A 13,620-nucleotide genomic window follows, 5' to 3' on the forward strand; every position below is an offset into this window, starting at 1 on the left:
TTCCAGCAAATCTACAGCAGGCGTGACACTCATGCGTAATTTTTCTTGACAAATTGCGACCTCCTATTATCCAAAATTTATGTCTTAAAATAGATAACATCAACTGAGGACCTGCGTGCATAGGGTCCATATTCGGTTGCATAAAAAATATTGTCATAATTTAAGAGTGCATAAAGTTTTTTGGCATACTCATCATTTCGCATAACGTTCATACAGAATAAATCATAAGGCATATATTTTTTTTCCATAACTACTTTTATTATAATAATATTTTAGTATATATTTTTTCTGTATTCTTGTTTTTTTAATAACGATTTCTAGGCATAACATTTATTGGCATCTAAACCAATGCCATAAATATTACCATTCATAATATACAAAATACCATAATTTTAACAAATATGAAGTATAAAAATGTTATGCATATAAAATATAAGTTAACAAATATAAATAGACAAGCAAGCATGCAAACAAGCATGCAAGCAAGCAGCAAGCATGCAATCAAACAGCAAGCATGCAAGCAAGCTGCAAGGAAGCATGTAAGCAGGCATGCAAGCAAGGATGCAAACAAGCAAGCCTGCAAGCAAGCAGCAGGCAAGCAGCAAGCAAGCATGCAAGCAAGCAGCAAGCATGCAATCAAGCAGCAAGCACGCAAGCATGCAAGCAAGCAGCAAGCAAGCATGCAAGCAAGCAGCAAGGAAGCATGCATGCATGCAAGGATGCAAGCAAGCAAGCAAGCATTAGGATTGCCTTATCTCCGGCGCTGCGGGAAGTACGGTCCTTCCGCTCTGGCGTAACATATACCCGGCATGCCATGCTCGCTTCCGCAGCTTCGGCTTGCTGGTCGCCTTCGGCGACCAGCCTCAGCCGCTCCAGCTCGCACGGCTGCCGGATATATGTTACAGCGAGCGAGGACCGCACTCCCTCCGCGCCTCCGGCTTTTAAATTACACTCTAGTATAGGGCAGACTAGTACCACGTGGAAGAGACCACGGCCAGTCGGGATCAACATAATTTCAGACCAGGCAAGCTTAATGTTGTAAAAGAAATGTGGACTGTATAATATGTGCGTTATAATAATAGATAAGAGGGATTCGAGATCAAACAGAATGTATTTTCACGAGCTTAAGTTTTCTAAGAGACAGGTCAAAAATTAAGAACAAAAATGACAATGACACTGAGAATTTAGTTCTTACAAATCTATAGGCCGAAAGAGTATTAAAAGTGGAAGGAGGATCGTTCGCAACATCACAAATACATAATTATTTACTCTTCAATATTGGTTGTTCTTATAGACAATATTTAAGACTTTAAATGTTATACATAATTAAATTATGTTTATTGTATTTTATTCAAAACAAACTTTAGGAATATAAAAATTATGTTCTTTACATTTATGATTATTTAAATTATGGTATTGAAAATTAGAGAAAGTTATTATTATGCCTAAGAAACCATTATGCAGTTAGAAAACTATGCATATCAAAGTTTATGCGAAAAAACTTTATGCACATACTGTTATGCCAAACTAAATTATGATGAAAAATGTTATGCGTCTGAGAGGGCACCCGCGTGCATAAGTATTTTGTGATAATGTCTAAATAACAACCTAGTAACGTGGTGAGTTTAATTCGTTTATTGTTAAATGACCAGTGAATCTATTTCTTGGGTTTCGGCAATTATTTATGAATCGTAATAAGTATGCAGTGATTCGATTCAATTTAGCAAAATTTGAGTAATTTTGAGTGTAGTTATTTTGTTCAGTGGCAACTTTGCATTCGACCTTGATCTCTGGCAAAGAGCTGGGCATGTAGTTGGGTTGAGTAGGCCATTGAGATTCCGACTGTATTAAAAATGACGGGCCATTAAACCATATCTGAGAACCACTCAATTGATTTGCATTACATCCCCTAGATCCTATGTCGGCCGGGTTTAAATTGGTTGGCACGTACCTCCAGGCGTGGGAATCGCTATTTTCAGTGATTTCGTTTATTCTATTCAGTACAAACGTTTTAAGAGAGGATTTGGGAGTCCGAATCCAACCCAATAAAATTGTGGAATCACTCCATAGAACACAACGCTTGACCTTTAACCTTAAAGCTGTTCGAACCTTTTAAGTTAGTCTGACTGCTAACAGTGCACCGCAAAGTTCTAATCGTGGTATCGTCATGCCCTTTAAAGGTGCTACTTTGCTCTTAGCCATGACTAATTAGACAGTGATGGTACCGTCTGCTGATATAGACCGTAAGTATACGCAAGCGCTGTAAGCGTGTAAAGATGCATCGCTGAAGGAATGTATTTCTATAAGTATAGGTGAATTGCACAATGTGCGTCGTGGAATAATGATTTTATTTAATTGTGGAAGGGTCCTCAAGAATGTTAACCATTCCTCTTCGATTTCAGAAGGTAAGGGGTCATCCCATGAAATTTTAGAGGCCCAGAGTTTTTGCAGAATTATCTTTCCCTGCAGTATACATGGGTTTATAAGTCCTAAAGGATCGAACACCTGTCCTATTGTGGATAGAATTGATCGCTTGCTCAATTTATTTGATGGTGACTCAACGTTAACAGAAAATAGAAGCGTGTCTGATTTAGCAGACCACCTCAAGCCTAAAGTCTTTGCATCATCATCATTTACTATCTTAAGCAAACCATCGTGATTATCCTCTTCTTGAATGCTATTTAATATTTCAGGGCAATTAGAACGCCACTTTCGTAAATGAAATTGACCTTTCTTGAGCTGAGAAATAACACCTTGTATTATGTGTATAATTGTCGACTTTGAATCATGACCGCTTATGTAGTCGTCTACGTAGCAGTCGTGTATTATAGTTTCACGGACTAAAGGATCAGTACATTCTTTCCCTAACTGTACAAGACAGCGAGTAGCCAAATACGGAGCGGAGGCTGTGCCGTACGTTACGGTGTTTAATTTGTACATTTTTAGTTCTTCTTTGGGGTCAAAACGCCAAAGAATCTGTTGCAAACATCTTTGATGTTCTGCGACAAGTACACATCGGTACATTTTCTCACAATCGGATGTGACTACGTATTTGTGCTGTCTGAAACGGATTAAAATGCTAATGAGATCGTCTTGTACGGTCGGCCCTATATATTGAAGATTGTTAAATGATAAACCCGATGTTGTCTTGGCGGATGCGTCAAAAACAACCCTCAATTTCGTTGTGAGGCTAGATTCCTTTAATATGCCGTGATGAGGAAGTACGTATGTATATTTATCATTTTTGCTATCTGTATTTAATGACATGTGACCTAAGTCAATATATTCCTGAATAAAATCAGAATACTTTTGTTTAAGTAATGGATAACGAGCTAGTTTTCGTTCTAAAGACTGAAATCTATTGAAAGCTTGTTCATATGATTCACCTAACAATTCAGGTGAATGTTGCATTGGAACTTCTACAACAAATCGACCGTCAGTTTGTCGAGTTGTTGTTTGATTGAAATGAATCTCGCAATGATTTTCTTGATTAGTAGTTTTACGGGGTGATGGAACTGATTCTAATTCAAAAAACCTATCTAATTTATGTTGTAGCTCAACCTCGTTTATGAAATGGCAATGGACTGTAGACATGTGCGAGTGCGTAGATTGAATATTATTATTCAACTGTTGCGACTGCATCGCACCTGACACCAGCCAACCAAGCTTAGTGTTGTTGAGAATCGGTTTATTTTTTCCTAAAGAAATACGTTCGTTACATAATACGTTCCAAAAAACATCAGCGCTAAGTAACATATCAATGTCAGAAGGTGTGTTAAAGGTTGGATCAGCTAATTTAATATTTTTAGGAATATTTAAAGATTGAATTTCAAAGTAAGTTGTGGGCAACATCTGAGTAATGCGAGGAATAACGAAACAATTAATTTTTGTACTATATTTTTCAGTTCGTGAAAACAATGTTACATTGGAACGGGAGTGAATGCGAATTGAGTCGCGACTTAATCCTTCAACGGCTGTCGAAGTTGAATAATGGGGAATATTTAATTTATTAAGTAACTTCTTAGTTATAAAATTGGACGTGCTACCGTTATCCAGTAAAGCACGGACAGTGTGACGGATGCCATTGCCGTCAACCACGTCAACGAGGACTGTAGACAACAGGACACAGCAGTTGTGAGTGGAAGACAATACAACTTCAGTTTGTTCCGCCGTATCGTCATAATCATGATCAGAACTCGAGTCATTATCATAGCACTCGGGTTCAATGACCTCTTGCGTAGCTAACGTGACACCTTTGTCGCTGTGGGACGAAATGTTAGAGGGTGCGGAACCCTTAGGCTCAACCTGTGACTGTTCCTCTGTATGTAACATCGTGTTATGTCGCTTAGAACAAATCCTACATGAACCGAACCTACATTTGCTTACGTCATGCCCGTGACGCAAGCAGTTGAGACAAAGTTTTAATTGTTTTACTTTATTGATTTTAGCGTGAACAGATAAAGATTTGAATTTTGTGCATTGGTAAATAGCGTGATTCTGTTTACATAAAGGACACGAGTAATTTGTTGTTTGTGCGTTCGTGTTAGCAACAAATGCGCGTGACCTTGAAGTGATTGGTTCACTATGTCTACGTTTAACTTGGCTCAAATTGATAGTTTCAAGCAAACTGGCGCGATTTTTAATAAAATTAATGAACTTCTCTAAATCTGGAATTTTATCAAAGTTATTAGTGTATTCTTTCCATTTTCTATTTGTTGAATTATCAAGTTTGCTTGAAGCCATATGAATCAATAAAGTATCCCAGTTATGAGTGTTAATGTTTAACCCCTCAAGTGCCCTGAGATGTTTATTTAAAGAATCTATTAAGTTTCTTAAAGCGACTGAAGATTCTTTCGTAATTTGTTCCATATCAAATAACGCTTGAATATGGTTATTTATTAAAACTTTATTGTTGTGATAACGTTCGCATAATAACTGCCAAGCAATGTCATAATTACTTGCTGAAAATTCCAATGAACTTATAACGTTCGCAGCTTTGTCCTTTAATGACGACTGTAAGTAATGATACTTGTTAATTTTAGGAATACTATCATTGCAATGTATGAGCGACTTGAAAGTATCGTGAAATCGTAACCACTCCTCGAAATGGCCAGAAAAGGTAGGTAACGCAATAGTAGGTAATGTTAAAGTCGGTGTACCTGCTGTGAGGACAGTACCTGCCGCGGAAGAGGCCGACGCGCCCTCGTCGTGCTGCGCAGAGGTCAACCTGCTTACCCACTCGCGCGCGCTGCCGACCACCGCGAAGTACTCGCTTTCAAGCTCCTCGCGATATTTGTACTCCTTTTCGCAGTCAACGTCTGAAATTTCCAAACAACTTTCGATTTCAATCTGCAACGCGTCATATTCACTGTACCATTCTTCAATTTTAGCTAATCTTAAGTTTAAATCGCTAATTTGTACAGGATTAGGCTTTTCGCAAGTAGAAATTCGTGAAAAGTATGTTTTAAATTGCGTAAGCTTGGATTTATAGGAACTACGTTTCCTTTTCAATTCAGTTAACTTACTCATGATGTAAATTAAATTTAATGATAATTACAAACTAAGTTTAAAGTTTTCGATAATATTAATGAGTGCAAAATAAATTGATGACAATGGAACGAATACTTAAAGCGTAATGTGCAGTGAAGAAGGCAATGAAACAGCGCAAGCTTGGCGGTGCAATCAGCTGACCGACCGTTAGGCGCAAGCGTAGGTACGTAGGCAGGCACCGGTGGGTAGGTATAACGAGCGTTGCAAACGCACGATTTGGCTGCGTGTGCGCTGGAATGCGAGAAATAAATAATGTGAAATAATGTTTAAAAAACCCAACACGTAATTAAGGTCCGCGTATAGGTAGGTATGAATAAAGGGAATGTATTTAAATGTTGATTGATGTTGGAGATCGCAGTTTAAACGATTGATGTTTGTCCCTAAGTCGCCTTTTACGACACCCGCGGGAAGAGTAGGGGTTGGTGACAAATGTATTCTACTCTGCCGTCACCACACGGCAAATAGTGTTTAACGGTATGCAAATTTGAATAAAAACTGATAAACACGTAATTAAAGTCCGTGTAGACAGATTTATGAATGTAATGATTAATGAAAGTGAAGATTTAAAGCGAAAGAGAAGAATATTTGTACTGAAGGTATTCGAGAAATATTTTACACGTAATTAAGGTCCGTGTATGCAAAGCGGACAATAAAGGGAAGGAAAGTAAAGGAAAATCGGATTTGCACTGCCCTGAATTGCCACTTGATGACTGCGCCTTCGTGTGCTGGAAGTTCTGGAACCGTTCACGTCCGTTGTAGGTTGCCGTCGAGCCACTTTCCCGGAGTCCAAAGGTCGCGCGTCCACGTCGGTGTGAATTGAATCCAGTGAGAAGGTCCAAAACTGGCGGGAATCTTCTTCGGTTACAAAGATTTACTTGATGACGTAAAATTTACAAATGATATGAGTAGGCTAGGGTACGTGCGTCGTGCCCGGCGGTTTGCGGCGAGTGGCGAGTGGAGCCGAGGGCGTTATCGTCGTCGGTCGGCGGGCGGCGGGCAGCGCGGCGTCCAGTTTGCGGGACCGGTTTTCTGCGCCGGCGCGCGATTGGCGTTAACAACAAATAATAATATTTTTGAAATAAAATGACAGCAATTGATTTGTATCATTATAGAGGTATCTTCTTAGAGAAAATCATAAAGTCTGTTACCTCATGTGCTTTAATAAAACACGTTTAAACAGCATAGTTTGAATGGCCACATTTTCCGTCAGAGCCAATGAGTTAGCGGGGAATTGACACGGCTAACTTTAAAGCCGTGGAGAAAATGGCAAATTAACTTTTGGCAAACCACTGTGTGACTTCGCACCAGGCAATATCTGAGCGGAATTTTAACTAAGCGATATAGATCGGTAATCCCAGAGGCGTGCGCTAACACGCTCGCAAAACGGATGTTCGCGTCTTATTTTATTCTAATTTAACGAGATTCTACTTACCGTGTAATTTCTAAATAGGTGTATATTTTGGTTCCTGTAGAATACAGTACCTACAAGCTAGCGGCGTACTTACGTGGATATCAATTTGTCACAGAATTATAATCTGAGAATCACAAGAATTTAAATTTTTAAGATACCGGAACGTAAAGGCCCGAGTGTACAGTCAGTATGTATCTTTTTACAGGTTCCTGTTTTATTGAAAGGCATAAAGTAAGCAAATCTCTAAAGTAAAATAAACACGGTAAGTGTTTATTTTACTTTAGAGATTTGCTTACTTTTTTGGACTTTTACTTTTTGGTGAAAATCCATTGTGGAAAATTATATCAGCCAATTGTATAATTATATCACCTACTTACTGGTGCGAGTTTGAAAACATAAATCCGCGAATTGAAGATATGTACGGATTTATTTTCAACTGCTTTCAGAATTCTCGTCAAGCCCGCGTTTCCTAGCATGCGGTCACACTTAATAATTTCGTCACGGCTCGTCTTGCCAGGTGGAAAATTGGAAATTGTGTCATTCTTCGCCGAGTTCCCAAAGAATTACGTCTTCTTCAAAGACTTCGTGGCTCGGTTTGCTCGCCGCGGATTTATTAGTGCTATTCACATTAAAATGCGCGAGATTGTTGCAAATTGTACAATGGATTTTTTGCCTTTTTTCAACGTGAGCCGTTTTTCAGATTTCGTTTTGTGCTGAACTTTTTATAGCCTAAATGAAAAGTGGAAATTTTGGGATGGGACCTGATTTATCATCTAGGTTTATTGAAATTGAATATTATTGGATAATATTCAGCAGCATTGAACCGTATAAAAGTATATGGAAAAAATGATTTAAGCATCAGAATTTTATTAACTGTCGAAGTTTATTGTTTGGTAATATTGATGTAACAACATGAACAAAAGATTGGACAGCCGTAACTCGATCATTTCAATTAGTAGCGAAGTGTTAAATATCCAAAGATTATTTATCAACCGACTTCAAAAAAGGAGGAGGTTCTCAATTCGACCCGTATGTTTTTTTTTATAATAGGAAACTTACGCCCGTATTCAAAAACGATGCTTGCTTAAGTGAAGCAATAAATCGAACGAACAGCGTTGAATAGAGCTCTGTGATTGGTTCGTGTGTCACCCTGTGCATCCACGAGCACTGTGAGATCTCATAGTAATGTTCATACGGGCGTTAATCAAAATCGAGCCATGTTAATCATCAAATTGTCCACAGAAGCATGCGAAAAGACCTTCTGTCGTTGGGGCGCGGAGTGCGTTTCCCTCGGCGATGGGCGCGCTCACTGCGCCTGCCCTACCACTTGCCCGTCCAGTCCTTCGCCAGTCTGCTCCACTGCTGGCAGAACGTATCGCAACCATTGCTACTTGAGAAAGGAGGCCTGCGAAAGAAGACTCAATCTACGAGTCAAGCATGAGGGAGAGTGTGGTAAGTGTCATTTTGAGATAAACTACAATTGTAGCTTGGGTTGGGGCAGATGTTTGTTACAGCAGGGTGATTTAAAAAAAAAAACCCTCAATTGTATTGCAAGTACCTACCTACATAATGTTACAACATTACTACGTATACAAAGACGCCTCAAGACGAAAATAAGTGAGAAGATATTGTAGAGCACTTGCTTTCCAGCAGTATGCATGTATCCTTAAGCATTAAACATTAAAAACCAGTCTGTATTTTTTTGTTGAGCTGCTGATAATGTAATTAGATGATTTTACTTGTAATTTACTTCTGTATCAACTTTGGCCGAATACTCTATTAGATGCGCTGGCAAGTTACAAGTAAGACTGAAAGTTCAAGGAATAAGTTTATTGAATAAAGCTACCATGTAATTTAACGAGATTACAAGCGCGATACCATCAGCTGTCTGTCCACCGTAACCACCATCAGTGAATTGCACCGCAGGCCACGTTTAAACGCAATCAGTGTTATTCGTGCATAGAGTTAGGTCTAAGGCTTTGAATGTGTTTATTGCATTGTTTACCGATGTCGCAACTCAAAGAGAAACTAGAAGCACTAATATAAAGTACGATAATGTTGACAGTAAGAGCACACATTGCTACAATTGGTTTACTTGCGGTGATTTTTTTTACCTATCTTACTAGTCTGCATTGGCATAACTAAACATCCATGGGTATTAATGGCTATAATTATTAAAACAAAATATGCAACTAAGATAGTTATACCCAATACCCTCGGAGATCACAGAAATCGGAGATCACCAATAACAAAAACAAAAATTGGAATGGTTTTATTCATTTACTAGTTGAACTTTGTTTCTTTATTTTGCTCCTAATGCACTCTCTCCAAGTCCAATGTACCTAGTCTGGTCATAAGTTCTGTCACATGATCATAACTTTTGAATTTTGAATGAAGGTCTCAAAAATATTTATTAAATTAGAATTTAGAATATTTAACGAAATTAAAAATGTGCACTGTTTTGAATTTTATTTCTTTTTAAATATGTAGTGGACGCATAAAGAAGACCGAACAGCAGTTGTCACGCTGCATTGGTGCGGTTACGCGCCAAAGCAGATTTTCGATGTGCTGAAAAAATTGAATTAAACATCAATTTTACGTTTATCGTTTCATCAAACGATATAATGAAGTTTTAAGTGTAGAAGACAAAAAGCAAAAGTAATTGTCCTTGCACGGTTAGGACTCCGGCAGCGTTAAAAGCTGCGAAGGCGCGAACTCATAAAAATCCCATGCGTTAGCAGACTTTGCCTGCCATGGAGGTAGGTTTAATCACAACCAGGGTGACATTGGTATTTATGAAGACTCCAGGCTTCAAACTTTTTGAATAAAAATCAAAAATCGCTTGGATGCGTGTTTAAAAGACCTGAAATTGAAGAAATCCCACGTTTTGCTAAAGCGGTACGCGAGAAAAAAGTAAATTGAAAAAATTTTTTCGAATGTTTTTTTTTTTTACCATGGAGGAGAGTTACAAAAAAACAAAATTGTGAGTTGGATACGTACATCAATGAAGAAGCACCAGCTTAATTTCGGCTGTCCAGCTAGGCCAGCTTTTATCGTCACTGAAGGTTTGGTAACATGTCTTAAATTTGGGCTTTTTTGAGGTATTTTTTGCATGAAAGGCATAAAAACGAATGCCATTCTGTATCAAAATTCAGTTCTTACAAAGCTTACGGAACCTTTTTCACTTATCATGCTCAATAACAGACACTGGGAGTTCCAGCAGGATTCTGAGCCAGCTCATAGAGCGAAAAGCGCGCAAAACCCACTCGTAGGGCGTAAAATTGACCACAGCCGGCACGAAGTCTGGCCATCATCCAGACCAGACTCTAATCCGTTGGATTACAAAATATGGCAACATTTGGAGAAGAAGGCCTGCTCTATGCCTCATACTGATTTGGAGTCCCTCAAGGCATCCTGTATTAAAGCAGCCGCCGATATTGATACGAAACTCGCTCGTGTTTCTAGAGACCGCTGACCGCGCAGTTTGAACCCTTGTATTCATAATTGCGAGGAAAATTTGAAATATGTTTTATAAGCATAAAATCTTTGTTTTAGTACCTTTCTATTGGTATATAAATGATTGCCGTCAAAACAAATATAGTATCAATTATTTCACTATAAACATGTGACAGAACTTAAGACCCGACTAAGTATAAACAAATGAGATTGGAATAGACAAAAGCTTTGATTAAATTTCGTGTGACTTACATTTTGGACGGCTATAAAATGACGGACATGCATAATTCATAGTCAGAAAACGCTCTCATATTCCTTACAAGGCCCATAAATCCGGGGCATTAGAATACAAGAATAACCTTTTATCTCCGGCTATCTTATAAAAATACCCGGCACATGTCGCCCGCGCCGCGTTTGCGACTACAATCGGACTAGAAAATGTTTCTGTGTCGAGTTAGAAAAATTGCAGTTCATATCGGTAACAAAGCATTCTTTTCACATTGCCTCTAAGGGGCTGGTTTGTTTATAGCTCGTTGCAGGGTTGTTGCAGCTCATTTTCATAAACGTGCGTATTTTAAAATTTTATTTTTAGGGAGCATTCACACGGCTTCAATAATTAATGATTCCTCAAAAAAGACGATACTTAAGTACGTCTTGACGGATAGACTTCACATTGCATACGGAATCGTGTTTTACTACTGACAATTAGAAAAAAAAGATACCAACCGAATTGAGAACCTCCTTCTTTTGTTGAAGTCGGTTAAAAACATTATGTGATTCGTGTTTTTAACGAAAGTTACCTATGCTTAAACGACGATACCTGCTTGATTTAAGACTTATCATAATTTTAACGATTTGTAATGAGTGTAAACACACGGGCATTTGAAACGTTCCATTCATGACTCAGTCAAAAAAGCCTTGCCAATAAATAACATAGCTTATCAACAGCTCTTATAATCGAATATTCACAACCCCTTACAACCCTAGCCACGATCGTAAAGTGCCATAGGAGCTGCACACAGCGTTCCCGATGTTATTTCACAAAAGTTTTATTTACGTTTTCCTTTCCCGGCCAAGTTCGCATCGCAAATATAATTTATGTCACGTTTCCCGTCTCATATGAAAACACTCGTAATTATTTCGACAGCTGAATAATGCGAAATATGTCATGAGGTTCATTATTATCAAGACGGGAGCATGTTGTGGAAATGAGTAACCATTTATATAATCGAGCTGGGAACTCCCGTAATGTGTACCATCAAATAGTTATGAACAAGAAGTTGAAAACTCTAATTAAATAAATAAGCGTCATGCCTTAAATACTTTGGCTTCGGGTATTTTAATTACACGTATCAGAAAATTCCGGCGCATGTGCTTCGAGTTTTAAAGGGATAAAATTATAAAATATTTTAAATTTTAATATAGAAATAAAGCCTTTACGAAACTAGGCGCTAGTCTTTCGTAATACATAAGTACTGCAATCTATTAAAACTGGAACATAATTTGCTGATATTGTATCGATAAGATCCAGTAGGTACAAGTAAGTAATGTCTATTGATGGCCTCTAGAATAAGTTTAGTATTAATCTAAAAAAGAAATAAAATTGTGAAGGTTGCATACGACCAAACTCCTTGGCCGCGCGCCTGGCCGGCGAGAAACTTATTTTTAATTGAGTGTGTCGACTGTCATTTGTTTTTTTCTCATAATTTGAAAGTAAAATTTTTACTACTCTCTCAAACTATTGTAAGTAATGTGAATTTATAAACATTAAAAAATAATAAAATTATAGGTATTTTAATTTTTTACATCTCTTGTAGTGAGTAAGTAATGTAGGTATTGTGTTGGAGTGGGTTCACCAGAATAGTCCAGCGTATTTATGTGAACATTTTATCTATTTTAGTTTTTGTGTAGCACTGTTCCTCGTTCCTTACTAACGTATGCAAGCACATCTAATTCCACGCACGTAGAGGCCACTGGAGAACATACCTCAACCCTCTTACCCTTATAAATAATGTTCAATGAATAATTCGTCCACTTTGTTCAGAAGCTGGGGACCCGTGCAGTGGTGTGGCGTGTCCTCCTGGTGCGAGGTGTATAGTCACCAGTAGTCAAGCAGAGTGCCGGTGTCCCAGGAGTTGTCAGAGGAGGAAGCCAGTGTGTGGCACTGATGGCAAGGAGTACCCGTCTGCGTGCCACCTGGATAAGCAAGCGTGCGAAAATCAGCACAATATTACTATCAAGTATCAGGGAAAGTGTGGTAAGTATTTGTTTGATTTATTTTAACATAACACTACATTTGAAAATTATAAATAACTTGAAAAAATCGAACTGCCTAAGGCGGGAATTGAACCCACGAGTTTGAGATGCGACTCTTAACGCTAAAAATTAAATAACTATAACACTAAATTTTAATTTATGGTACGAAAGCGTTGAGAATAGGCTCAAAAGTGCAATAAAACAGCTGTTTCATATTAAAGTTTAGGTGATATTCGGCGATAATAATTTCCCATTTTCACTACAGGTTTTAAAATACCTAAAAGTAACGTATTCTATTAAAGATCACAGGCTAAAAAGTTCGCAACTTTTTTAGTTGCCAAGTAATGTAATTGTTTACTCTATTTTTTACATAAGAAGTAAAAAATTAAATCTTTAGTCTTCTGAAAAGAAACATCCCCAATTTACGAAAATTACATTGTAAGCAAATTAAAGAGCATTTTTTCTAGCGGACACCCAACGCCAACCGCCCTTAGAAGTTTTTAATGAGGAAAATTAATTATACCAGTTGACCCCGTATTGTTGGTGTTGATGTTTAAAAGTATAAAAGAATCTCGTTAAGAATGGGCCATTTCTTAATAATAGGGTGAATTTGTATGAAAGGTTAACATTTCGCGGACCGGGTTGCGATGACTTACGACTGAGAATGAAATCCGGAATCCGGATAGAAATGTGTATGGAAATGTGACACACGTTCTATCATGCTCCTTTATTGAAAGACCCTACCGTTGTAACACAAACGCCCCACGTGGCTGTGACACTTGTCACCTGGGACCCGGAATTATTGCACGTATTTATTAAAAGTCGGCTATCATTCGGTATTATGACTTATTACTTTATCGCTTTGAAAAAACGGCGAGTTCATTGTTTTTCATTTACATAATCTTAACTTACGACAATATAATGTTAAAAAATAGCTCTTATTGCAA

At 38.0% G+C, this 13,620-nt stretch overlaps 1 protein-coding gene across 2 annotated transcripts in view; it reads left to right on the forward strand.

The window, feature by feature from the left end:
• Positions 1-13,620, forward strand: part of LOC135072035 (agrin-like) — a 224,014-nt gene that overhangs the window by 178,038 nt on the left and 32,356 nt on the right. For both annotated transcript variants that reach the window (XM_063965963.1, XM_063965972.1), the window contains exons 3-4: positions 8,204-8,413; positions 12,462-12,674. In XM_063965963.1, the coding sequence (XP_063822033.1) occupies positions 8,204-8,413; positions 12,462-12,674 (423 nt within the window). The remainder of the gene's footprint in view (positions 1-8,203; positions 8,414-12,461; positions 12,675-13,620) is intronic.

The sequence above is a fragment of the Ostrinia nubilalis genome, chromosome 1 (genome assembly GCF_963855985.1).
Source record: "Ostrinia nubilalis chromosome 1, ilOstNubi1.1, whole genome shotgun sequence".
Taxonomy (NCBI): domain Eukaryota; kingdom Metazoa; phylum Arthropoda; class Insecta; order Lepidoptera; family Crambidae; genus Ostrinia; species Ostrinia nubilalis.